The sequence below is a fragment of the Carcharhinus amblyrhynchos genome, chromosome 2, assembly GCF_965287045.1.
Source record: "Carcharhinus amblyrhynchos chromosome 2, sCarAmb.v2.hapA, whole genome shotgun sequence".
Lineage (NCBI taxonomy): Eukaryota > Metazoa > Chordata > Chondrichthyes > Carcharhiniformes > Carcharhinidae > Carcharhinus > Carcharhinus amblyrhynchos.
In genome coordinates this window covers 73399312-73426016 of record NC_137325.1, presented here as the reverse complement: position 1 = coordinate 73426016, position 26705 = coordinate 73399312, and the positions used below count along the sequence as shown (strand labels likewise).

Below are 26705 nucleotides of genomic sequence, written 5' to 3'. Positions count from 1 at the left end.
CCATAAACCTATCCAGAGATCTCTTAAACGCCCCCAAACTAGACGCATTTACAACTGCAGCAGGCAGGGCATTCCAATCCCTCACCACCCGCTGGGTAAAGAACCTACCCCTGACATCCGTCCTGTAGCTACCCCCCCTTAATTTAAATCCATGCCCCCTCGTGCTAGCTTTCTCCATCCGAGGAAAAAGGCTATCACTATCCACCCTATCTAAACCTCTAATCATCTTATATGTTTCAATAAGATCCCCTCTTAGCCGCCTTCTTTCCAACGAAAACAACCCTAGATCCCTCAGTCTCTCCTCATAGGACCTCCCCTCCATACCAGGCAACATCCTAGTAAACCTCCTCTGCACCCTCTCCAACGCCTCCACATCCTTCTTGTAATGCGGGGACCAGAACTGCACACAGTACTCCAAGTGCGGCCACACCAGAGTTGTGTACAGTTGCAACATGACGCTGCGACTCCTAAATTCAATCCCCCTACCAATAAACGCCAAGACACCGTACGCCTTCTTGACAACCTTATCTACTTGATTCCCAACTTTCAGGGATCTATGTACACACACACCTAGATCCCTCTGTTCATCCACACTATTCAAAGTCCTCCCGTTAGCCCTATACTCGACACATCTGTTGCTCCTACCAAAGTGAATTACCTCACACTTCTCCGCATTAAATTCCATCCGCCACCTCTCGGCCCAGCTCTGCAACCTATCTAAGTCTCCCTGCAGACTATGACACCCTTCCTCACAATCTACCACACCTCCAATTTTGGTGTCATCAGCAAATTTACTAATCCACCCAACTATACCCTCATCCAGATCATTAATAAAAATTACAAACAACAGTGGCCCCAAAACAGATCCCTGAGGCACACCACTCGTAACTGCACTCCATGATGAATATTTACCATCCACCACCACCCTCTGTCTCCTATCTGATAGCCAATTCCTGATCCAACTTCCTAGATTACCCACAATCCCATACATCTGCATTTTCTGCAGATGTTTTCTCAAAACATTACGAAGCATCAAGTAAAGGCAACATTTTAAGCCTGGCTTAACGTTGCCCTGGAGTTTTCTCCGTTGTTGGAGGGTGGGGAACAACTTCAGAATCTGAGCTGGAGCCTCACTGGGGACCTGTCAAACCTACCAGCCTCATCGTGGAATCTGACTCCAGAGTTATGCGGCTCTTTTCATCTCAATCCCCAGGGGAAGAATACCAGTGCAAGCGTCCTAAGATTTAGTTTATAAAGAGCACAAAGCATAGAATCACCCTATCCATTCTCATTCCTTCCCATTCATTTGTGCCTGCGTTTATTTTCACAGTAACTTCATGGCAGTGTTAAGGTATAAGCCTACTTGTGACAATAATAAATAAACTTGAACTTTAAAAATTTCAACTTAAAACATCAGGCTCTGAAGAAGCCGGCACAATCCGGGGGAAAAGCTGTTCGAGGGGAAGTTTGTCAAAGTTGACTTCAGACTCTGGGCGGCTCTTAACTCTCAGAGGCTCATTGCGAACCAGCCCAGGCCCCCCGACGGCAATGCTTTTCCAGTCGGAATCCAGTTCTCACTAACTCGTCCACGGCTTTTTTTTTGTACATATTGCTCAGTTCCGTAGCCGGGAATCTGACGTCTGCTCGCACACGCCCCCCCTTATTTCCTTTAAAGCTGTAAGTGTGCAGAGTTACTGAGCGCTGTAGCAAAGTTTGGAGGGAGAGTTCAGGGTCAGCTCGGATCTGGGGACGGGGCAGGATGGTGCTGTACCACAAGGAGTTCGAAAACGCGGGCAAGAAGGAAGGTATCCAGGTCTGGAGAGTGGAGCATTTAGAATTGGTGCCGGTCCCGCAGAATTTCCATGGCAGTTTCTATGTGGGAGACGCTTACCTGGTGATGCAAACCATAGTGAGAAGGAATAACTTCTCCTACAATCTGCATTTCTGGTTAGGTGAGGCCGAATTAAACTTGTCTGCGACATTGTCTAGTTTTTTTTTGCAATAAGACGCGGCGGTGATCATTTCAAACTTTCATTTCTCTCTAGGCAAAGAGTGCTCCCAGGATGAGAGTAGCGCCGCTGCGATTTTCACCGTGCAGATGGATGACTACCTGAATGGCAAACCGGTCCAATATCGGGAGCTGCAGGATTACGAATCCAACACTTTCGTTGGCTATTTCAAAGGAGGACTAAAGTACAAGGTAGATAGATCCCTCGGTGTTTTCAAATCCTATAACCGGCTGTGTCCTCCTCTTCCCATCATCAGCACTTTCATTTGTTTTGTCTAGTTTGTTGTTGTTCTTCTCTGGTGCCAGTACTCCACAGAGTAAGTTTAATTATTGAAAGCTATAAAATCACTTGTTCAAAGCATACAAATGGACGGCAACTAAGGTAAGGGTCCACAGTGTTACATTAACACTTAATTATGTCACTTAAACTATAAAGTTGGCACAACTGTATCAAATGCTAATTTCCAATTCCTTCATTGCACATTTTTTCTTTCCTATGTGTTACATAACATTTTCCATGTGAGTCAGGACAGTTAGTTGAAAATATATTTGTACAGTCATTAAATGCAACCCAGTTCCTGTTATCATACATGCACATCGACTGTATGTGCCGTGGATTTTTATTTTAACTTTTTTCATGCTTTAAGGTAATGACCAGGAAGAACAACCAGGGTGACAAACTTTCTAATCAATTGGTTTTATGTATATTAAAATGCAATAGGTTTTACAGACAGATTTATCTCACCCTAATAGGAAGTAAACCTCAACTTGGCCAATACTTCTACTTTGAGAGACCGAGAGGGTAAAAACCCATTGACACCCTGGGTGGAATTTTCCCACCCTGCCCACCATGGGAATCAGAGCGGACAGGGATGGACCTTGCAAAGGCCCATTGACTGCGGGCGGGAAATTCTGGCCTTTTTGTGTGGTGTTCACATAGACTGACACCAGTCAGTGTCCTGTTTAGGTTTGTGGACTGCAACCGGTCAGTCTCACAGACTGTTTTTGCTCAGTCTCTTTGGCAATCTCCAGTCACTGTACTGGACTGTCCCTAGTCAGTCTCGTGGACTGTTACTGCTCAGAACATATACAAATTATGAGCAGGCACTGACCATCTGGCCCTTCCTGCTCACTCTACCATTTAACATAATCATGGCTATTCAGATTGTGCCCTTTGCTTTTTTCCTTATCTTTTGACTCCCTTGTTAATTAAGAATCTATTTGACTTAATCTTAAAAAATGTTAAATGACCCAGCCTCCACTGCTGTCTGAGAAAGACAATTTCACAGACTCATGACCTTCTGAGAGAAAACGTTTCTCTTCATCCCTGTCTTAAATAAGAAACCATTTATTTTTAAACTGTGTCCCCTGGTCCTAGTCTCTTTCATAAGCAGAAATATCGGGCTCGATTTTACCAAAAATGAAATTGTGGTAAGTTCGGGCATCGGGCCTTTAATGCGATCTGCATCTAAATCCGAGCAGATCGTGCCTTTACTGACACTCAATTCGGGCACGAATCAGGTCTGTGCCTGAATCGGGCGGCCCGATAATTTAAATGTATTAGCATGCTTTTAAATCAACTTAATGAACCACACACCCAACTCTACCGCCAAATCCTAATTTACTGTCTTCTGGCCTGATCCGGATCTGCGCTGTAAGCAACCTGCAGAATAAAAATCCAAAGCTGATTCCTATTTTGCAGGGGAACCTCCGAAGCCCATCTTCTTCAACCATTCTTCACAGACTCACCCCCCCCCCCCCCCCGACCCCACTAACCACCCTGGCTAGCCCACCCCCCCCCAGATCAGACCCCTGGGAGGCAGCCCCCCCCCCCCAACCCCCCCCCCCCCCCCCCCGCGATCAGACTCCGCTAGGAGGCAGGCCCCTCTTGGCAGAGCACACCCCCAACCTACCTCGATCACTGGTCTCCCTCTACCATCCATCCTACCTGCAGTCCTTTGAGAGCCTGCAGCACCTTCCTGGCCTTCTGCTGACATCCACCAGAGGAGGGAGGCGGACTCAGATGGATCTCTGGTTGGAGGGGAAAGGATGGCGGGGAGGATGGACTTGGGAGAATCTTGAAGCTGAAAATAATGTAGCATCTTCTTTGTGCTGCCTAATTATCTATGGGAAAGATAATTAAAATACAGTGTCCTAGTGAGCAATTAGTGACCTGTATAATACATCTGTAATCTGTAACTGGATTGTTGATGTCTCTGTAGCCATGAGCCAGGTGCTCAAATGTTCAGAGTCATGCGGTAAACTTGGAAGATTTGCCCCCGTGGTGGCACTTGGTTGGAAATAAGATTTGAGGAATTACTAAATCTGGGAAATCAACCATAGTGAAAAGAAGTTTGTATTGGCAACTCTTCTCTCTCATTCCATGGCAGATGTGCCCCTACTTATGAATGTGATTTGTATGGACAACTTTGGGTGCAGCTAACCTGCCTCTGGAGCAGCCTTGGACCCTTTCTTTCATCTTGTTGTCATCTGAACATTGCACAGAATTAGAGGAATTCCCTTTGGAAGATATTGTCAAAATTATAATTGCAGAAACTAAAAACCTGACCATCAAAATATGGATGGGGGAATATATATTTTGAAATATTTTCCCAAATTTTTTGACTGTCAGGTTTTTAGTTGTCCGTACAAATCACATTCATAAGTAGGGGCACATCTGCCATGGAATGTGAGAAAAGAGTTGCCAATGCATACTTGTTTTCACTATGGTTGATTTCCCAGATTTAGTAACCTCCTTGAATCTTATTTCCACCGAGGCTAGGGGAGAAAAAAACCAGAGGGCATGGGTTAAGGGTGAAAGGAGAAAAGTTTAAAGGGAATATTGGGGGGGGCTTCTTCACGCAGAGAGTGGTGTGAGTGTGGAATGAGCTGCCAGATAAAGTGGTAAATGCGGGGTCACTTTTAACATTTAGGAAAAACTTGGACGGGTTCATGGATGAGAGGGGTATGGAGGGATATGGTTCAAGTGCAGGTCAGTGGGACTAGGCAAAAAATGGTTTGGCACAGACAAGGGCCAAAAGGCCTGTTTCTGAGCTGTAATTCTCTATGGTTTCTAGAACATCATATCACTCCCCCTCCACCCCCTGCATCCCGCCCTACCCTATCCCCATTACCCCTCGCATTTACCGAAGATGAGGGGGTTGGCCTATGAAGGGAGACTAAATAGACTGGGTCTGTACTCGTTGGAGTTTAGAAGGATGAGGGGGGATCTTATAGAGACGTATAAGATAATGAAGGGGATGGATAGGGTAGAAGTAGAGAGATTCTTCCCGCTTGGAAAGGATAGCAGGACTAGAGGACACAGCCTCAAGATAAGGGGGGTCAGTTTAGATCGGAGTTGAGGAGGAACTTCTTCACTGAAAGGGTGGTGAATCTCTGGAATTCTCTGCCCGTTGAAGTGGTGGAGGCTACCTCGCTAAATATATTTAAGTCATGGGTAGATAGGTTTCTGATAGACAAGGGAATTAAAAGTTATGGGGAGAAAGCGGGAAAGTGGAACTGATCCACTTCAGATCAGCCATGATCTTATTGAATGGCGAGGCAGGCTCGAAGGGCTAGATGGCCTACTCCTGCTCCTATTACTTATGTTCTTATTTACCATGGCTAATAAATTTTATTCACTTATTAGTCACAAGTAGGCTTATATTAACACTGCAATGAAAATACTGGGAAAATCTGCTAGTTGCCACACTCTGGCGCCTGTTCGGGTACACTGAGGCAGAATTGAGCATGGCCAATGCCTCTAACCAGTGTGTCTTTTGGACTGTGGGAGGAAACCGGAGCACCCGGAAGAAACCCATGCAGATATGCAGAGAATGTGCAGACTCCACACAGACAGTGACCCAAGCTGGGAATCAAACCCAGGTCCCTGGTGCTGTGAGGCAGCAGTGCTGACCACTGAGCCACCATGCTGCCCCTAATCCACCTAACCTACACATCTTTGGACACTAAGGGGCAATTTAGCATGGCCAATCCACCTAACCTGCACATCTTTGGTCCGTGGGAGGAAATCAGAGCACATGGAGAATGTGCAAACTCCACCCATGGCCAGAATCAAACCTGGGCCCCTAGTGCTTTCCTTAAAGCTGGTATGGAAAAGTAGAAAATTCTTTCTGTACCTCCTAACAAGACTGGCTGGGATAATGAATGATAAGAAGCTGGACGTCCATCTAATTCCCCTCCCATTCCAGGAACACCATGACCAAGTGTAGAGCTCCCACTGCGGTCCTGGCTGTTGATGAAATAACTCAGCAGAGGGCAGAGTATGAGACTGTCCTAATTATCCCTAATCACCCTTATATAACAAGTCAGCACTTCTTTTAGTTTCTTTCCGATAAGTGAAACAGTTTATTTTTAGGTGCATTTTCAACATTAAAAAGTATTTGGCAAACCTAATCCAAGGGTGAATAGAAGTTACATTGAAATGTAATTGCATCAGTGTCGCTGCATTGTCAACATGGAATTGTGTAATGGAAATTTGCTGCTCTTCGTCCATTCATAACCATTGAGTCACAATGGTGTGTGTTATTACTTATGAATACACTAAGTTTCGCCATGACATTTCTCAGAGTGCTGTTTAACCCAGTTTAACACTTGTGTTAAAATAGTGAACCAAATGCGCTTGTTATTAACTTGGTGCTAGCCTCTTGACTCTTTTTTTTAAGACAGTACTTTGTTATCTTACACATCTGGCTGTGAAGTTCTTTGGGATTTGCTTTCAAAGAGACAGATGGAGGAGTTTGTGTTTCCTAAATGTTCAGCAGTGGGTAACTGCAGGATACCTTTTAAACCCTTTTCTCCAGGTTTCCTGCCCAGCAACCAGCCTGATTGACAGCCTGGCTACCAGCCAGGCAGAAAAGCCTACAAGACAAGAATGCAGCAAAAGAAAAGGAGAGATTGCTGGCAGGGATTCTAGTTGGGGTCAGAGTGGGAGAAATTGTGCAGGAATTGCTGATTGAGGGGAGAGGGGTTGCTACTGGGGAGAGTGAAGATGCTGGTGAGGAAGAGGGCGGGACAGGTGTTGGGGATGAAGATGGTTGGGGGCGAGGGGGTAGAGAGAGAGATCACTGAGGCTGGTATTCTGATTATGAGGGAAACAGGAACCAGGCTGATGAGGTGAGTGGATAGAGGATGGCACATCATGGACATGCAGAGTTGGATAATTATATGCGACAGTTCCAAAGTAGCATCCCTTTCCTCTTAACCCACAAACAATGTTGTATAAATGCAATGAAGTTATGCATCCAGCTGGTCTTGCCTTTTTACCTGGCAGCATCATTACGATCTGGAAAAATTGGGTAAAAGTAGGTGCAGGATAAAGAACTAGAAGGTTGTTAAAATGAAGGCATACATCTTCTTTGGAGGGAATTGGTCACCCTGACTCACCTCAGTTACAACTGGGTCTGGGTGGGGTTTATGGTAGTTTGGAATTATCAAAATTTTAATTTCTTACCTGCCCCAAACTGTCAAATCTGCTCACTTTTGGAGGTTAAACTATTCCCCCCACCAACCAAATTTCCCACACTATAAAGGTTTAAGTAATTTGGATACATAATATTCAGTTGATATTAAATATTAATTCTTTCAGACTTTATGACACCAAGTATAAAGCAGAATCATTGCCTTATAAATTTTATTGTGTTATTTAAAGGTACAACACAAACAAACATGATTTGGCTACATTGAACTTGCAGGCTACTGTGTTAAAATTATTGGCATAGCATAAGCTGCCCTCTATAGGATTTTCTATCAGCCTGAGAGCAGACATTCATCCTATTGCCAATCTGGAATCTCACAGACTTGAAATGTTAGCTTTGGAAGATCAGAGTGAAAATGTACATAACACTCATTGCAAACAGGAGGGGGAGGGGTTAATTTAAACAGAACTAATTTTTCCTCTCACCACCCTGTCCATAAACAGAAAAGTGTTTCCCTCTTTTTAAGCAGTGGAATACTTAACAACCCCTTGGTTTTGGTGCAATCCAGTTTATTATCAATAATTTCACAGCAAACAGGAGATAGGATGATATTTGTAAGCACTCAAAAATGCAAGAAAGAAGGTCCACAACGTCCTCCTCCGGTAATAAAAAGAGTTGAGAAAATAAAAAATTACAGGCAGAGATCACAGAGGAAAAAATTATTGTTTCTTTCTAGAGATCAGAATCAAAATCCAATGGCATATCCTTTCAGTTGGGTGCAAATCTGTGATGGATAATTCACTTTTTGGTGGTGTTGACTTCACACAGTGAGATAGTCACAGAGATGGATCAGTCTTGTCGGCAGTGATACAGAATTTCTAGCAGAAGTCATATAGATAAGAGCCAGTTGTCCTACCTGGATAAACTCTTTGTCTGTGAGGCAGCTAGTTAGATGGTAAACAGCAAATTAGGTTGCGCTGGCAAGTCAATATTGCTTGTTTCACAAATCAGAGATCCATGTTACATGGCTCCCACCTCTCCACCAGGCCTTTGACAGAGAAGGTGTATCCACTGTCTGGATTATAAAGACTGTTAAGTGTGACAACCATTAGGATTGAAAGGATAATTACAGGGTGCTTAGTTTAGCAGATGATTCATCTCCTGTTGACCAGCCTGGATTATTAAATGCAGATGCCCTTTGTATAGCTCTCTTTGAATTTGGGCTGTACAGTACACAGGTAGGCATTAGTGGATCCTCTGAGTTAATGAGGTGCAAGTTTTCTCAAAACTGCCAGGTAGCATGTTCTCAGGGACACAGACAAACATAAATACAACCGTTTAAGAGATCTTTGTTCAATTTTAGAAATAACAATGAGCTTATGTATAGAACATAAGAACATAAGAAATAGGAGCAGGAGTAGGCCATCTAGCCCTTCGAGCCTGCCCCACCATTCAATAAGATCATGGCTGATCTGTCGTGGCTCAGTTCCACATTCCCGCCCTCTCCCCATAACCCTTAATCCCCTCGCTTATCAAAAACCCATCAACCCGCGTCTTAAAAATATTTAGCGAGGCAGCCTCCACTACCTCAACGGGCAGAGAATTCCAGAGATTCACCACCCTTTGAGTGAAGAAGTTCCCGAAATGTTATATAGTATGAGATCTTCATTTGTCACATTATCTCACATCTAATATCAGCATGATAAGGTCATACAGAGGTTAAATAGATGCTGCAGAAACCTTTTCACATTCAGCTGATGGGATCACCACTCAATGAGAAATGATGTGTATCTATGCTGTGGTCAGGAGGGTGGTGCCATTTTAGTATATATTTTATAGTGCATGGTTCTGCTGGGCAAGTGATTTGTGAGGAGCTCCTGTAACAGGAGCTTCTGCTGTCTCCATAATGTGGGCTTAGATCTGGGTGGGAAGTAACTAAGAGTTCTTTGAGGTTGAGGTGTATCTAATGACAACAACATATAGACAAGTTTAACATAATAAAACCTCCCAAAGCATTTAATAAGTACATTATAAGGAAGTACGACTTCTGCCACTGCTATTGCCAACTTCTAGAACCACCAGGAAATGAATCCTGATAGTCCCTGGAAAAGGCTGACTGAAGCCTCTTTTGGAAGGCAAGGAATGAATAATGAATATTGCTCCATCTCATTATACACCAAGGAGGTACCTTGTTAAGGACTTGGCTCCATTCTTTCTCACTCTTCAGGGTGCATTTGTCCTATCAAATTCATTATTCCCCCATCTGATGCATTTTCTGTCCTGAGAGCACTGAGGTCATGATTATTGGTAGGAATAACCAATTCTGATACAGGAACAGAGATTTGAGTCATTGTGTACCTGGACGACAGACAAAGGCTGGAATCTTGCTGTCATTCACGCCAATGGAATTTTCCCAAACCGCTGCGTGCACGGAGATTTGGTAGGCACCAAATTCTCCAACCTTGCTGCAGCGGGAGCATGGCATGTACGGGTGGTAAGATCACACCCAAAACCAATTCCCTGAAGCCTGGCTGGTGGACACATTCAGTGGAATGACCAGGCTCAGAAATCCTAAACATGATGATGCTGGGTTTCTGTGTAAGTCAGAAACTCGGCCGACCAAACAAAAAGCTATCATAGCCTGTACCTTTAGCAAGTTTGAATCATTTTGTAATGAATAGAAGGCATACCAACAATATGCCATAATCAGCAATGATCTGGGATTTCCGCTAAGAGAGATGGTTTTCCAAACTACAATAGTTGCACTGAGGTTATGAGCACTCCAAGGCATACTCTATCCAATGATAGAGATTGAAAAGTAGGTCCCAGCAATGCATTAGTTATATATTGCTCAGCTATGCACGTCAATATTTTTGATTCCAAATTGCTTCGCACACAACTGAAGACTACACAAAGGGCAAGACCTTCAAGAAGATGTTGCGCAACCTGACTAATTGGTTGATTAATCATTGCCAGTTCCTCCAGTGTGAACAACTTATCTGCCATCCCAAGGTTGCCCTTCTCAGAATATTCATCACCAAACCATCAACAGGGTGGACAAGGACATGAGACAGATCTGGAACAAAATGCAACACAAAGCAAAAAAGCACTTTAACAGCATTGGCCTGACTACTGAAGTGGTTCATATCTGAGCACTCAACCGTAACATTTGGAAGAGGCTGGTAGCAGCTTTGTCCTGTTATGGATAAGCCCTTAGATTTTGATGAAAGGCATAACAATCGTGCAGTTTGACGCATGCTGATGTCATTGCCTTGTCAGTTTTACCTGAAGTCTAAATTTGTCATTTTAGTTAGAATGAAGGCCAAAATGCACAAACCGCAATGTGGAGGTTTATGCTGAAGTTGAGACAGCACCTTCCTGGAATGTAAATCAATTTTCATGACAAATGTGTTAATGTGGTAACAGAGCATTCAAGTTAGCTTGTCTGTGTGATCACAGGAAATTAGCCTATGAAATTTTTAACTGAATTAGTATGTTGTTTACAGCTAACTTATTTGTAAAATAATTGTGTGATCAGGGAATGTAAATCAACATGCAAAAGAATATAACCTGTTTTATTAAATTGGACCATTGTTGTATTTTTTTTGCTTATTTCGCCATTAGTCAGCACTTAAAGAACATGTCCAAGTATTTTTAAGTATGATGAGGGTTTTTACCTCTGCCCCCCTTTCAGCTAGTGAGTTCATGATCTCCACCACCCTCTGGATAAAAAGAATTCTCCTCAATTCCCCTTTAATTAGTCTACCAATTATTTTAAATTATGCCCCAGATATTGATCTTCTTGCTAAGGAAGATCAGGCCTTCCTATCCATTATATCTAGGCCACTCATTATCCTATACTTCTCAATTAGATCTCACCTAAGCCTCCACTGTTACATAGAAAACAAATTCAGCTTATTCAATCTTTCCTCATAGCTAATGTTTTCTTGTTCTGGTGTTGTAAATCTCCTCTGCACCCTCTTTAATCTCACCCTTCCTGTTATATGGTCAGAACTGTACAGAGAACTTGAACTGTGGTCTAACTAATGCCACATAACCTTTCTGCTGTTTATAATCCTCATAAAAGGAAAGTACCCCATATGCCTTGACTACCTTATCTACTTGTATTACTAACTTCAGAGAATCTATAGATGTGCACCTCAAAATCTCTCTGCTCCTGTGCATTTCTCAGTGTTCCGCCATTTATTTTATATTCTTATGTCTCATTTCCCTTTCCCAACTGCTTTATTCTACATTTCTCGGCGTTGAATTCCATTAGTCATTTTCTGCCCACCTGAGCAGTCCATTGACATCTTAAAGTTAATTTATTAGTCACAAGTGAGGCTTACATTAACGTTGCAATGAAGTTACTGTGAAATTCCCCTAGTCGCCAACTCCGGTGCCTGTTCAGGTCAATGTACCTAACTAGCGCATCTTTCAGATTGTGGGAGGAAACTGGAGCACCCGAAGGGAACTCATGAAGACACGGCAAGAACGTACAAACTCTACACAGATAGTGAGCCAAGCTGGGGATCGAATCCGGGTCTCTAGTGCTGTGAGGCATCACTGCTGCCCACTGTGATTAGTAACCATCGTGCTGTCCACATGCTGCTGTCTGCAGCTTCTTCCTCATAATCAGTGATATAGCCTTTTTTTGTATTATCAGCAAACTTCTTATTTATACATCCTACACTTAAATTATTTGTATACATCACAGAAAGCAAGAGACTTAACACTGAGCCTTGAGGAAACTTCCTGTAAATAACCTTCCAGTTGCAAAATCACCCAACTTTTTACTTGCTGTTCTTGCACCAAATTTGGATCCAACTTGCCACTTTCCCTTTGATCACTTCCGAGCAAGTCTGCCATCTGGGTTCGTAGAAATCCATGTAGACAACATAAAATGTGCCTCTCTCATTAACCTGCCTTGTTATCTCCTTGAAATAAACTAATAGATGCACTCCCTTCAGAGTTGTAAGTGCTAGAGTGACCTAGGTGTATATGTGCCTAAGTCATTGAAGGAGGTAGGACAGGTTGAGAAAGTGATTAGTAAAGCACACAGTATCCTCCCCTTTATTAACAGAGGCATCGAGTACAACAGCAAGGAAGTAATGTTGAGCTTGTATAAGATATTATTACCCCTCAGCCGGCATATTGTGCTTAGTTCTGGGTACTGTACTTTAGGAAGCATATGAAGTTATTGGAAAAAGTGCAGAAAAGATTCACGAAAATGGTTCCAGGAATGAGGAACTTCCATATGAAAATAGATTGGAGAAGTTGGGATTGTTTCCTTGGTTTCATTTCAACTTAAGAGATGACTCTTTAGATAATTACGTAGGTATGATGGGTATAGAGGGATATGGGCCAGATGCGAGCACTTGGGGTTCGCTTAGGGGTTTAAAAAAAGAAAGAGCAGCATGGACAATTTGGGCTGACGAGCCTGTTTCCATGTTGTAAACCTTTATGACTCCAAGAGCTTTCAAAAGAGATAATATCCTCTCACTTGACAATGTGTTAACCGTTGCCATTGGTCCTGTACTGGTGGTGTTCGGTGGAAGGATCTTGTAGGTTATAAGCTTTTAGGTTGGAATTCAGGAGTGGGACAAGAGATTGAGGAGATTTGATTGACATATTCAAAATCATTAAGGGTCTAGCTGGGGTGGAACTGTTTCTACTCCAAATCTGTGCCTTCTTGTTCCTGATCCCTTCATGAGTAATGTGTAAAAGAAGAAAATGAGGAAAAGCTTCTTGGTGGAACAAGTGGTTGGGGTCTGCAATTCACGCCTTGAGAAGATGATACACAATAGTACATGGTTCCCAGCTGGCCCTATTCTTGCTCCTTATTTATTTATGAACATCTTTGAGTGTTTGGCTTTGTCTTCTTTCTAATTACCAATATTTTTCCATGTCCTCTCTTTGCTTTCCAAATTTCATTTTTAATTACACCCCAGCACTTTTTCAATCCACTAGGTTTTCTGCAGTTTTGAGTTCTTGGTATCTGAAATAAGTGTCCTTTTTTGACTTATCCTATTTTGTATGCTCTTTGACAACCAGAGATCCAGATTTAGGAGCTCCATTCTTTTTTGTGGGAATATATTTGTTCTGAGCCCTCTTTATCTCCTCCATTAATGCCTCTCAATGTTCTGACACTGATTTTCCAGTCTATTTTTGCTAAATCACACATCCGCTTAGTAAAATTGGATCTTTTCCCAATTGAGAACTTTTTTGACTGATCTATCTTTGTCCTTTTCCATAAATACACTAAATCTAACTCACTTATGATCACGAAAATGCTCTGCCTGCCAGATTCTGCCAGATACATTCCTTCAAAGTTTTTAGGATTACCTCTACTCTTGTGCTTTCAATGTATTGGCTACAAAAGTGCTCCTGAATGTACTTCAAGAATTCTGCCCCCTCTATACCTTTTGCACTTATTCTATCCAAGTTTATAGTAGTTGGAATTCTCAATTATTAATGTCTTACTGTTTTGCACTTCTTAGAATTAGCCTGCTATGTGCTATTCTATCACCCTGTGATGGTTTGGAGCTCTACAGGATCTTCTGTTCAACTCAAATGACTTTACTTAGATGGTTCTAGGTAATATCCCTCCTCACAACCATGATTGTTTTTCTACTCAATAATGTGACCACCTTTGTTATTAGCCCACTTTCTGTCTCTTTGTATCCTTCTATATTTATACTGGTAGATTCTAATGTTATGATTTCAGAGCTTGTTACACAGAGACCAATAAATGAGAAGATACCTTATAAAATTTGACAGAGAGGCTTTCACTTCAATTTACCTGGATCCTTCAGGCTTTCCAAACTGAAGTGCAAGGGACCTTTCCTTTCAGCCCTGTTCATTCTTTTCTTCTGTTTCTAGAATCCTTTTTCCAGCTTTTATTCTGGCTATGTATCGATCTCATGAAAGTATTTTGTACCTGCAGCCAGATTGATTCATGGAGGGTGTGTTTGACATCAACCTTCATGTATGTAACTGCTGTCATTGTCCAATGATGGATATGTAAAGGTGCTACTGTTGACAATTTAAGACTTAGTCAAGCAGAAGATTGTGAAACGCCTTGGCAAATTATGTGTCAGCGTTGCTTAACTGCCTGAAGTGCCATCACAGTCAGTAACAATGACGCAACTGGAGGATCTGGAGCAACGACATGGAAGAGACAGGTGAGATGGAAGGCCAAGATGGTGGTGGATCTAATGAGGGTTGCAGCTGGCTCTGAGCAGAGAATATTGCGTTCCTCCACTACAAAGCTCTGATCATATCTGGACAGCTGTATAGGGCATTGGTGAGGCCGCAGCTGGAGTACTGTGTGCAGTTTTGGGCGCCGCACCTGCGCAAGGATATTTTGGCCCTGGAGGGAGTGCAGAGGAGGTTTACTAGGCTGATGCCGGAGTTGAGGGGATTGAGCTATGAGGAGAGGCTGAATAAACTAGGCTTGTACTTGTTAGAGTTTAGAAGAATGAGGGGAGATCTCATTGAGATGTATAAGATGATGAATGGGATGGATAGGATAGAGGTGGAGAGACTCTTCCCGCTCAAAAAAGACAGTAGGACTAGGGGGCACAGCCTCAAGATAAAGGGGAGGCGGTTTAGAACAGAGTTGAGGAGGAACTTCTTCACTCAAAGGGTGGTGAATCTCTGGAATTCTCTGCCCGTTGAAGTGGTGGAGGCTGCCTCGCTAAATATTTTTAAGAAGCGGGTTGATGGGTTCTTGATAAGAGAGGGGATTAAGGGTTATGGAGAGAGGGCGGGAAAGTGGAACTGAGCCACGACAGATCAGCCATGATCTTATTGAATGGCGGGGCAGGCTCGAAGGGCTAGATGGCCTACTCCTGCTCCTATTTCTTATTTCTTACAACAGACCTCCTCCAAACTTCTTTTATTCAGCTTGAATCTGGATTGTACTATGAACATAAAAAGACAGAAGTTTGAATTAGTCACCAGGATTCCAAAGCTTCCATTTGTTCATTGCTAATGCGGGCCAGAGGAGATCAAGAAGCATGTTCTTATTTGTTCAAGACGAAAAATGTGTGGAATTTTAATGAAGATTTATTGAAACATTGTTAAAAAAACAATGACATGCTGCTCCATTGTATCTTGAGCAATCCATTGTATCATGAGCAATTGGGGCTTGTTCTGGGGAGGGTGGGACCTCTATAAGAGTGATGGTCTACACCTGAATCAGAGGGGAACCAATATCCTGGGGGGTAAATTTGCTAAGGCTGTGCAGGGAGGTTTAAACTGATTCGGAGGGGGGGTGGGATCCTGAGTAGAGGGGGTGAAAGTGAGGGGGGCATAGATGGGGACTGCAATGCACGGCATCGTGGGGCTGGGGCAGAGCAGGGTTTGAAATGCGTATACTTTAATGCGAGGAGTATTCTCAATAAAGTAGATGAACCTGCAGCGTGGATCAGTACCTGGGACTTTGATGTTGTGGCCATTTCAGAGACATGGATAGAGCAGGGTCAGGAATGGTTGTTGCAGGTCCCGGGGTTCAAATGCTTTAGTCGGAGTAGAGAAGGAGGTAGAAGGGGGGGAGGGGTAGCATTATTGGTCAAGGACTGTATCACAGTGTCAGAGAGGAAGTTTGATGAGGACTTGTCTGTTGAGGTAGTATGGGCGGAGATTAGAAATAAGAGAGGAGAGGTCACCCTGTTGGGAGTCTTTTATAGACCTCCTAAAAGTTCTAGAGAGGTTGAGGAAAGGATTGCGGAGACGATCCTGGTTAGGAGTGAAAGTAATAGGGTAATTGTTATGGGGGACTTTAACTTTACTAATATTGATTGGAATTGCTATAGCTCTAGCTCGTTAGAGGGGTCAGTTTTTGTACAAAGCGTGCAGGAGGGTTTTTTGAGTCAGTATGTAGATAAGCCAACTAGAGGTGAGGCTATATTGGATTTGGTGCTGGGAAATGAGCCAGACCAGGTGCTAGACTTGGAAGTTGGGGTGCATTTTGGTGATAGTGACCACAATTCGGTTACGTTCACCTTAGTGATGGAAAGGGATAGGCATGAACCTCAGGCCAGTAGTTTTAGCGGGGGGAAGGGTAATTATGAGGCCATTTGGAGAGAATTAGGAAGCATAGGTTGGACTAGGAGATTACAGGGACAGGGAACTTCCGAAATGTGGAGTTTTTTTCAAGGAGCAGCTACTGCGAGTCTGTGATAGGTATGTCCCTGTCAGGCAAGGAGGAATTGGTAGGGCTAGGGAACCGTGGTGCACTAAAAAAGTTGATTCGTTGGTTAAAAAGAAAAAGGAGGCTTATGTTCGGATGAGACTTGAGGGCTCGGGTAGTGCACTAGAAAACTTTAGATTGGCTAGGAGGGAGTTGAAGAGTGAGTTAAGAAGGGCTAAAAGAGGACATGAGAAGACTTTGGCTGATAGGATTAAGGAGAATCCTAAGGCGTTCTATAGGTATGTTAGGAACAGAAGGTTGGTTAGGGCAAGATTAGGGCCAGTTATAGACAGCAGAGGGAAGTTATGTGTGGAACCGGAAGAGATTGGAGAGGCATTGAACCAATATTTCTCTTCGGTGTTCACGCAGGGGGACAAGAATATAGCTGAGGAGGACACTCAGGGTTGCAGGGGAGTAGAATAGACAGTATTACAGTTGATAAGGAGGATGTGCTGGATATTCTTGAGGGATTGAAGATAGATAAGTCCCCTGGTCCGGATGGGATTTACCCTAGGATTCTCTGGGAGGCAAGAGAAGTGATTGCAGAGCCTCTGGCTCTGATCTTCAGGTCGTCGTTGGCCTCTGGTATAGTACCGGAAGATTGGAGGTTAGCGAATGTTGTCCCATTGTTTAAGAAGGGGAACAGAGACTTCCCCGGGAATTATAGACCGGTGAGTCTCACTTCTGTTGTGGGCAAGGTTTTAGAAAAAATTATTAGGGGTAGGATTTATAGTTATTTGGAGAGTAATGAATTGATTGGAGATAGTCAGCATGGTTTTGTAGCGGGTAGGTCGTGCCTTACTAACCTTATTGAGTTTTTTGAAAAAGTAACCAAAGAGGTGGATGGGGGTAAGGCAGTTGACGTGGTATATATGGATTTTAGTAAGGCGTTTGATAAGGTTCACCATGGTAGGCTTCTGCAGAAAATGCAGATGTATGGGATTGAGGGTAATCTAGGAAATTGGATCAGGAATTGGCTAGCAGATAGGAGACAGAGGGTGGTGGTTGATGGTAAATATTCGTCATGGAGTTCGGTTACGAGTGGTGTGCCTCAGGGATCTGTTTTGGGGCCACTGCTGTTTGTAATTTTTATTAATGATCTGGATGAGGGTATAGTTGGGTGGATTAGTAAATTTGCTGATGACACCAAAGTCGGAGGTGTGGTAGATTGTGAGGAAGGGTGTCATAGTTTGCAGGAAGACTTGGACAGGTTGCAGAGCTGGGCCGAGAGGCGGCGGATGGAGTTTAATGCGGAGAAGTGTGAGGTAATTCACTTTGGTAGGAGTAACAGATGTGTTGAGTATAGGGCTAACGGGAGGACTTTGAATAGTGTGGATGAACAGAGGGATCTAGGTGTATGTGTACATAGATCCCTGAAAGTTGGGAATCAAGTAGATAGGGTTGTTAAGAAGGCATACGATGTCTTGGCGTTTATTGGTAGGGGGATTGAATTTAGGAGTCGCAGCGTCATGTTGCAACTGTACACAACTCTGGTGTGGCCGCACTTGGAGTACTGTGTGCAGTTCTGGTCCCCACATTACAGGAAGGATGTGGAGGCTTTGGAGAGGGTGCAGAGGAGGTTTACCAGGATGTTGCCTGGTATGGAGGGGAGGTCCTATGAGGAGAGACTGAGGGATTTGGGGTTGTTTTCGCTGGAAAGAAGGCGGCTAAGAGGGGATCTTATTGCAACATATAAGATGATTAGAGGTTTAGATAGGGTGGACAGTGATAGCCTTTTTCCTCGGATGGAGAAAGCTAGCACGAGGGGGCATGGCTTTAAATTAAGGGGGGGTAGTTATAGGACGGATGTCAGGGGTAGGTTCTTTACCCAGAGGGTGGTGAGGGATTGGAATGCCCTGCCTGCTGCGGTTGTAAATGTGCCTAGTTTGGGGGCGTTTAAGAGATCTGTGGATAGGTTTATGGATGAAAAGGGATTGGTTTAGGTTAGTGGGTCATTGTTTTTTTAACTGGTCGGCGCAACATCGTGGGCCGAAGGGCCTGTTCTGCGCTGTAATGTTCTATGTTCTATGTTCTATGTTCTATCTTAATGCAATGCAAACTTCCACCAGGAGCCAACATGCTGGTATAGTAGAGCTGCTTTATCCTCGCGGTTCAGTGAGTTGATGTTATTTGATGCCTAACCAGTCAAAAGTATGTTGACTTTTACAGCTAAACATGAAAAAAGAACTTACTAATGCATGTATTTTTGGTAAATTAGATTCCTGAATAAGGTTGCTCTTAATATCTTATATTAGCATGACAAATTGCACATAGAAAAATCCATTTACATTTGTTTGTTTCTCTTGTTATCTTAGGCTGGTGGTGTGGCTTCAGGGTTTACACATGTCATCACAAATGACCTCTCTGCACAGAGATTGCTGCATATTAAAGGCAGAAGGATTGTCAGAGCAACGGAAGTTCCTCTTAACTGGGCCAGCTTTAATAAAGGAGATTGCTTCATCATAGATCTAGGAGCGGTAAGTTGAGAGAAAATCTTTTTTCGTAACTAGTTCAAGGATATATTGTTGATATCTTTCATTTTAGACATACAGCTGCTAAGTATAAAATTAAACATACAACAGAGCTTGGAGATTGATTATTTATAATCCCTGAAGTCTGGCTCCTGAGTATAAATCTTTGGCACAACTGAATACCATTTCATTCTTTGACTTGGGATGAACCAATTAAACAACTTACGGGATGAGGCAGAGAGCAGGATTTTCCACTTCCAATTTTTTGAGGTGAATTCTGTGGCAGAAGCAGAAGATCTTGCAAGAACTCCAAAATCATGTTTCACATCAGTATAATGTGTGACATGATTATCTACCCACCTCCCCCAACTCCCCCATCAGTGACAGGGCACATATCCCAAAGTTCAGGAACATCATTTGAATGTATTATCATTTAATAATCAGGCCCGCATCATTCCTCCCATCCAAGTTGTCTTGAGCAGAATGGCATAAATCACGACTCGTGTCTCAAGGCACACAGCTGGTAAGCAAACCAGGTGTGTGTCTTGAGAGGCTGAAGTGAGTGCATCACTCAGTGGATAGAGGGATGGTCCAGGCATCACTTCCTGATCTTGGCACTGCCTGGGCAGTTGCTGGGTGGGGTGGGGGAAGTCTAGGTCAAATCCTTAGCATGAGGCAGGCTTTAAAAATGGTGCCCCGATCTTTATGGGCAGGTGAATCAAAGGCTGCTCATCAGTGTTATGTCTTGGGACCTGCCACTTGCTGGATTTTTCTCTAAATTCACCACTATATGGTGGAGAAATCTGTCATTGCTGTCAGCGGCCTCAACCCCACTTTTACCACTTGCTACTAGCTTTTGCAATTAGAGCATTAATTTACAATGTAGTAACATTGGATTGTATATTATTATGACAAATGTACATTTGCAAGAAGTAATAATCCGAAATCATATCTAGGAAATTTAAGTTAACATGTTAAATTCCATATATGATCTATTCTAATGTGGTCTTGTAATTCTTAATTTTGTGAAGAGGCTTCAGTTATAAATTAATCTCATCATCTTTCCAATATTACTTTTGATTTTAAAATGATTTGCAAGTTAGGAAAGAGTGTTCGGATATAATGAACACAGCAGCAGTATTTCTGTCAGCAGAATGTGCGAAGGAATACATTACCCATAATTCATCTTGCTTTGAGCTTTAGGCAAAGGCTGCTCTGATGTAAAAAGATCAGTTGCAATCCTGGTCAACTCCTCCTTTTTGTTCTTTGACGCAAGTGTCTGCAGTGAATAAGAAGGCAGTTTATTGTTGGTTGTACTATCTTAGATATCTTGTTATAATTGCAAACTATACCATATTTACAACCCTGATAATTGACTGCTTGAGATTTCATGCTTTGCTGAAGCCTAAGACTCAAAAGTAAAACAAATGAAGAAACAATTTACCATTCAAGGTGATTAACTATCTGCTTGGTATTAACATCAGAAGATCACAATGGTCACCATCATGGGCAGAATCAGCTTAGCAGATAACTTACTCTCCTGGTTGCAGAAGGAAACAAGCTTTGTCCGCTAGATTTAGCTTCAGAACAAAAAGCAGTGCATCAGGTAGCAGCTGTATTGGGGAAAAAAACATTCTCTTAAGGGTGTAGTACACTTGAGGCATTCAAATGATGTCTTATATCATAAGAGTGAATCACTTCAGACTTGGGAGCAGAGTCTAAATGCTGAAACTGTTAACTATATTATTCTATCAGTTATTTTCAGTGAAAGATTTTATAAATAATAGGTGGAATTCTCCCAAAAATAACTAAATGTTTGCATAAAATTGGAAGTAAATCCCACTGTTTTTTCAGCGGAACTTTCAAAATGAATCTCCCACGCTCTGTACTTCAGGGTGCCCAAGCACTGTTGGGGGAGGGGCAGGGGGGTGGTCCTTTCCCACTGGAGAGGCCAGCAACATAGCGCCAGCTTCTCGGTAGTCCCGATCTCCCTGGCCCCCCAGCAGGCCAGCGCTGATCAGTCCTTCCATCCCTCTGCTTGCGATCCCAACTGCAGAGTGGCAGCAGGAGCCCCCACCCCCATCGATCTCACTACCACACCCCCCCCCCCACGCCCCAGAGACCCCACTCTCCCATTGGCCTTGGTCCCACCCCCTTGTCACTGCCTTTGCAGTGGGATGGGGGAGAGGGGCTAGTGGGCCCGAAGACTTCATTTTCTGTTTTATTTTAAATTTTCAGTGTCATGAGTTGGCTGATGTGAACTCAAACTAGATGGTGACTGAGATGTGAGAGTGCTATGCCAATGCCATCCACTCAAACTGAATAATGGATGCTTGAAAGCTGTTGTTGATACAAATATTTCTGGTAATTTCACCAATCATAAGAACAAGAAAGCTGGGTAGTTTTTCACCTTCATCTACGTCTCAAACTGAAATTACACACTTGAACTTATTCTCACATATCCATGTTTGTGACAGACATTCCTGTGTGTGATGATCCAATGTTGGTGATTTTTTGCTGTGTCTAACCACAGTGTAAAATTCCTCTGATAAAATTACTGTGTTAGGTTACCATGCTGCTCCAGAGACTACAGCATGAAGATGTGAACACTGAACAAATTGTAACCATGACATAATTGCAATGTATTTGATTTGTTGATAACATCATTTCCTTTGAGTCAGAAAATTGCTCCATAATTTAAGCAGATAAACCAGACTGACATTTTAATGCTGACAGCAGCATTTACATTGGTTCTACATTTCAGATGAAATGTTGAATTGAGGTCTTGTTTACCTGCTCAGGTAGACATAACAGATTCTGTGACATGTTTCAAGGGGAACAGAGACTGTTATCTTGCTAACTATGCCATCCCAAATCAATACCACCAAAAACAAGCCCGTTGGTTATTTATCCTATATACTGAAAAGTAGCAGCTATATTTTCTGAAATAACAGGAATTTCAACTTCAGAATCAGTGAGGTAGTTTGGAATGTTTTGTTGGTATGACAAGAAACCATAGAAGACTATCAATTTTAGTTCCATTGAAAGTGAAAATGCAAATTAGACTAGGTGAGAAACAATCTTCAATATCAATCTTCCATTCCTGTTTTAGTTATAAGTTCTGCCCTTTATATAAATATGATCCTTTTTTTAGTTTGTCAACTGGGAATGCTTTGATTAGCAGAACATATTAAATACACAAGATTATGAAGTTGCATTCCCAGCTCAGCTTTGCCTGCCAAGACTACACATGGAGAATTTGGAGGTCAGGATGCCCAACTGGATTTTATCCTAATAGAAATTTCTCCTAAATTTTATAGAACATTAAATCTGCTTGTTTAGCGCCATTTATTTTGCACTGAGATTAACAAGCTACTTGACGTATGCTGAAATGAAAATACGAGGTGAAAAGTTTCACTAAATTAGTAATTGATAAATGTCTTTCAAATGAAAGTGGAAACCTCAATTTAAAAAACAGAGAGGTTGATTATTTAAAATTTATCATGGTTCTCCGAGGTCAGTTGACATCCTTTAATATGTCAAGGTTTTAGAAGGATGAAATAAGACAATTCTTTTGGTCATGAATAGGTCACTCATTACTGAAGTAATTAATCAAGCGTTCAAACATACTGCACTGTCCATAAACCAACACCATCTATAACACAGCACTTGGTTAAATGTGCATTCAGTATCTAACATTTTTATTTCTTCTAAATTTTCTTAGTTCAGAGTTATCAGTTGGAACACCCAAAATTTATTTTTAAGTGTTAACCTTTATCACAATGGTGAATCAGTATTCTGCCATGTGACTGAATGACTGTAGCATATAAGCAAACCACAGCCTTCTAAAGTTAAACTGCACTTTGAACTATGCAACAGAAATGAAGACTGAAGCTTCAGTGTTAATTGTGTGGGGGTTGCTTGAAGTGGAACAGAGGCAAATAGCAAATTCAGAAACATGAGACTTGAAATATTTTAATGCCGAAGCCTTATCCGCATAATCCCCGTCAATCCCCTGTTTGCACACAGCTGGAAGTGGCAGCAATAGGTGGATGCTAGCAGAATGTAGGTCAGCAGGAGGCTCCTGCTGAGGACCGGTAAGAATGGCTCCCAGCTCTCAATGGCTGGGCATTGATACAATGGGGGGGATGTTTGAGACTGCCTCACGGTCAGAGAAGGAGTGGGGAAGAAACAAGTCAGCGGACAAAGGGCTAAGCTTTCTCACAGGCCTCAGAGGAATGCTCTTTCTTGAGGAAAATTCGGATTGTGGAGGAAGGAGCTGTTTTCCTCAAACCATTGTTTTTTTTTCCCCCTCATTGTCTGTTACTATCCCCACCATTATAGGTCAGATAGCAGAGGAAAATCCAGCCCCTTTTTTGGCTTTCAATCACACTCTGTGCATTGTGTTATATAAACAGCAAAATCCAATTTCTTATGATGCTTATTATAGTCCTGATGCTCAAAGCAGCTATAATCCCTTCAGTTGTACTGTACCATTACAGTAAAATGGCTCAATATATGCTAGTAGCCTAAAAAGAGGGTTGTAATCTTGATTAAAAATAAAATTTCTAATTATCTTCCAACTAAAACCTCCCATAAGTCTAACCATTACAACTTCTTTTTGCTTGATGTTCCATTTAACATTAGAAATACTTGACTTTAAATACGTAAAGTCAGCTATGGTTTTCATAGCAACAAATTTTTGCCATCAAGGGACCTGGGAACGAGAGACCAGCCTCCACGTCAGCTTTTGTTATCAAAAAAAGAACAAAACTAATTGAAGAACACATTCTGCATTTTCCGTCTGAATGGGCTGTCACACATTTCAGTAGAGTTTGACTTGGTGCAATAGTTTAATATAAATGGGCTTATATAGGATTAATATAAGTTTTTAATATATATGGGCAGCACAGTAGCACAGTCGTTAGCACTGCTGCTTCACAGCTCCAGGGATCTGGGTTTGATTCCTGGCTCGGGTCACTGTCTGTGTGGAGTTTGCACATTCTCCTCGTGTCTGCGTGGGTTTCCTCCGGGTGCTCTGGTTTCCTCTCACAGTCCAAAGATGTGCAGGTTAAGTTGATTGGCCAAGCTAAAAAATTGCTCCTTAGTGTCTTGAGATGCTTAGATTAGAGGGATTAGCAGGTAAAATATGTAGGGATGTGGGGCTAGGGCCTGGGTGGGATTGTAGTCGGTGCAGACTCGATGGGCCGAAAGGCCTCTTTCTGCACTATAGGGTTCTATGATTCTATGAAGTAATAGTGTGTGAGCAGCCAATTTTACATCTGTTTCAATTTTTATACTCATTGAAATCAATGGAGATAAATTCAAGAGAAATGTTAAGTAGGCTGTTCACTCATTATCACTTGCCTACATTGCTGAACAAAATCAAGATCTGCCTCATTGGCTGATTTTTGGTTCGGGCTATTCGCCCTCCTTTTGGGGAGCTGCCCCTTTTACTTTGTCCCTGTGTTAATTTGAGTTAGCTTATTTGTTTGGTATTTAAAAGAGATACCACATTGGCTGAGAAAAATAAGAGGCCCTTTGTTCAACTTCCGCTAAGCCTTTTTTTTTAAGCTATTCTTTGATCCATGACATTCTCTCCAGTTACTCCAGTCTTGAAGTTGTGTAAATTGTTTTGGTATAAGCAAATGTATTTGTTGTTAGGTTTACTGGTGATATTGTTGAGCATAAACATTCCTACTGTCAGAATAAGAGAATGCCATTCATTATCCTTAAGGTTAACATGTCAAATTGTGTGAAATGGTTTTGTCTTGGAAAGTAACAAAAATGTTTTAAGAGCACTACTCCTCTGAAAACAGGAGTGCCCCGCCTCGGATATTGAAAATCCTAAGTTTGCACTGCAGTAAAGGGAACATTTTCAAATTGTACCTACTATCTGGTTTTGTAATATGCCTTGGAATTGAAGATCATGTCTCTTGGCAGGCAGCCGATTCCTTACAGGCATGGATCATAAATTTGCAGCCTGCAATAATATGTGACCATTGAGCTGATCTCTCTTGCCCTGCAGGTATTGCAACTTCTGGCAATTTTGGCCGATCAACTGTGAATTACTTCTAATGCAGGAAGTGAAAATAATTTTAGGCACAGAGCTTTAAACAAAATGTTAATCATTACTGCATATAAAGCTAGGCTTTCTCTGTAATGCATTGTGTTATGATAGGTACACAATGTGACCTTTGGGACTCCAATACAATTTTTGGCATTATATATACTGTTTTAGTTTCCAAGCTCACTTTCATGTCTTGCAATTGTTTTCTGTTGCATTTGATCGGTATACTGCTTGTGATATCCAACAAGGCTAATCATCTGCCCATAATATTCTCAGATTAATTGGGTGGGATTTTCTGGTCGTTACTGCTGGCAGGATCATCCAGTTCTGCTGAAGGTGACCTGCCTGTGGTGGTTTCTCTGGTGGCAGGGCAGGTGAGCGAAATGAAACATCACAGACTTTGGCAGGACCAGGAGATCCCGCCGGCAGCCAAGGGAGAACTACCTCCACTCCCGGAAAACAAGATGTGGGAGCGGTGGGGGGGTGTTGAAAAACCCCAGCCATTGTTTCTTCTACATGAAAGTAATGTCCCTAATTTCCTCATAACCAATGGTGTGCGCTGGCAATGAGACACCATTACATTTATCTCTGACTGAACAATGATGATGCACATGAATAAAGTGAAATCAATGTAATGTGAAATATTTACACATGAATTTAAATTTGACAATGGCCATGCCACGGTGACACAGTGGTTAGCACTGCTGGCTCACAGTGCCAGGCATACAGGTTCGATTCCCAGCTTGGATCACTGTCTCTGTGGAGTCTGCATGTTCTCCCTGTATCTGCATGGGTTTCCTCCAACAGTCCGAAAGATGTACTGGTTAGGTGCTTTGGCCATGCTATAATTATCTCTGTGTACTTGAACAGGTGCCGGAGTATGGCAACTAGGGGATTTTCACAGTAACTTCATTGCAGTGTTAATGTAAGCCCACTTGTGACATTAATAAATAAACTCTAAACTTATATGTCTTATGGCGTTGAACAGGAAAGTTGTGGCTGTGATGAAAAGCCCTCCTGTTTGTTCAGGAAGTTCTTTTATAGCCTGCATGTATCAGCTGCACTGTCAGCTGATGGCAAGTTTCACAACTGAAAATCATCCTCTGCCAGATCTTTGCATGTATCTTCCATGCTCACCACGCAACATTTTAACTTTTAATTGGAATTATGTGGAAATTGGCAAAAAGCAGGGAACAGAAGTGCTCCCCATTTTCTCTTTCACAGTGCAAAACTGCACTGCGGTTAAAACTCTGCCCAGTGCATCTGATTGTGCAGTACTACAAACTGACATGCTAACCTAGATTTTATGCTTGAAACTGGGATCCATAACCTTCTGACTCAGAAGTGAAACTGCCACCAACCCAGCTACAGCTTAGAGTCAGCAAAGCAGATGATCAGGGTATTCCATTTGTGGGGCAAAGTTTTGGCATACATGGCCCTGTGCATTTTTGGAGATGATAACACTGTTGCTACATCAACTTCACATACAACTAAATAAAATTGACTTCCCTAATCATGACTT

The 26705-nt window shown here is 42.4% G+C and overlaps 1 protein-coding gene across 1 annotated transcript in view; it reads left to right on the top strand.

The window, feature by feature from the left end:
- The first annotated feature begins 1652 nt into the window (after positions 1-1652).
- scin (scinderin) overlaps positions 1653-26705 on the top strand; it is a 113659-nt gene continuing 88606 nt past the window's right edge. Inside the window, exons 1-3 of the mRNA XM_080207411.1 lie at positions 1653-1952; positions 2046-2200; positions 18958-19119. Coding sequence (XP_080063537.1) covers positions 1760-1952; positions 2046-2200; positions 18958-19119 — 510 coding nt within the window. The 5' untranslated portion in view covers positions 1653-1759. The remainder of the gene's footprint in view (positions 1953-2045; positions 2201-18957; positions 19120-26705) is intronic.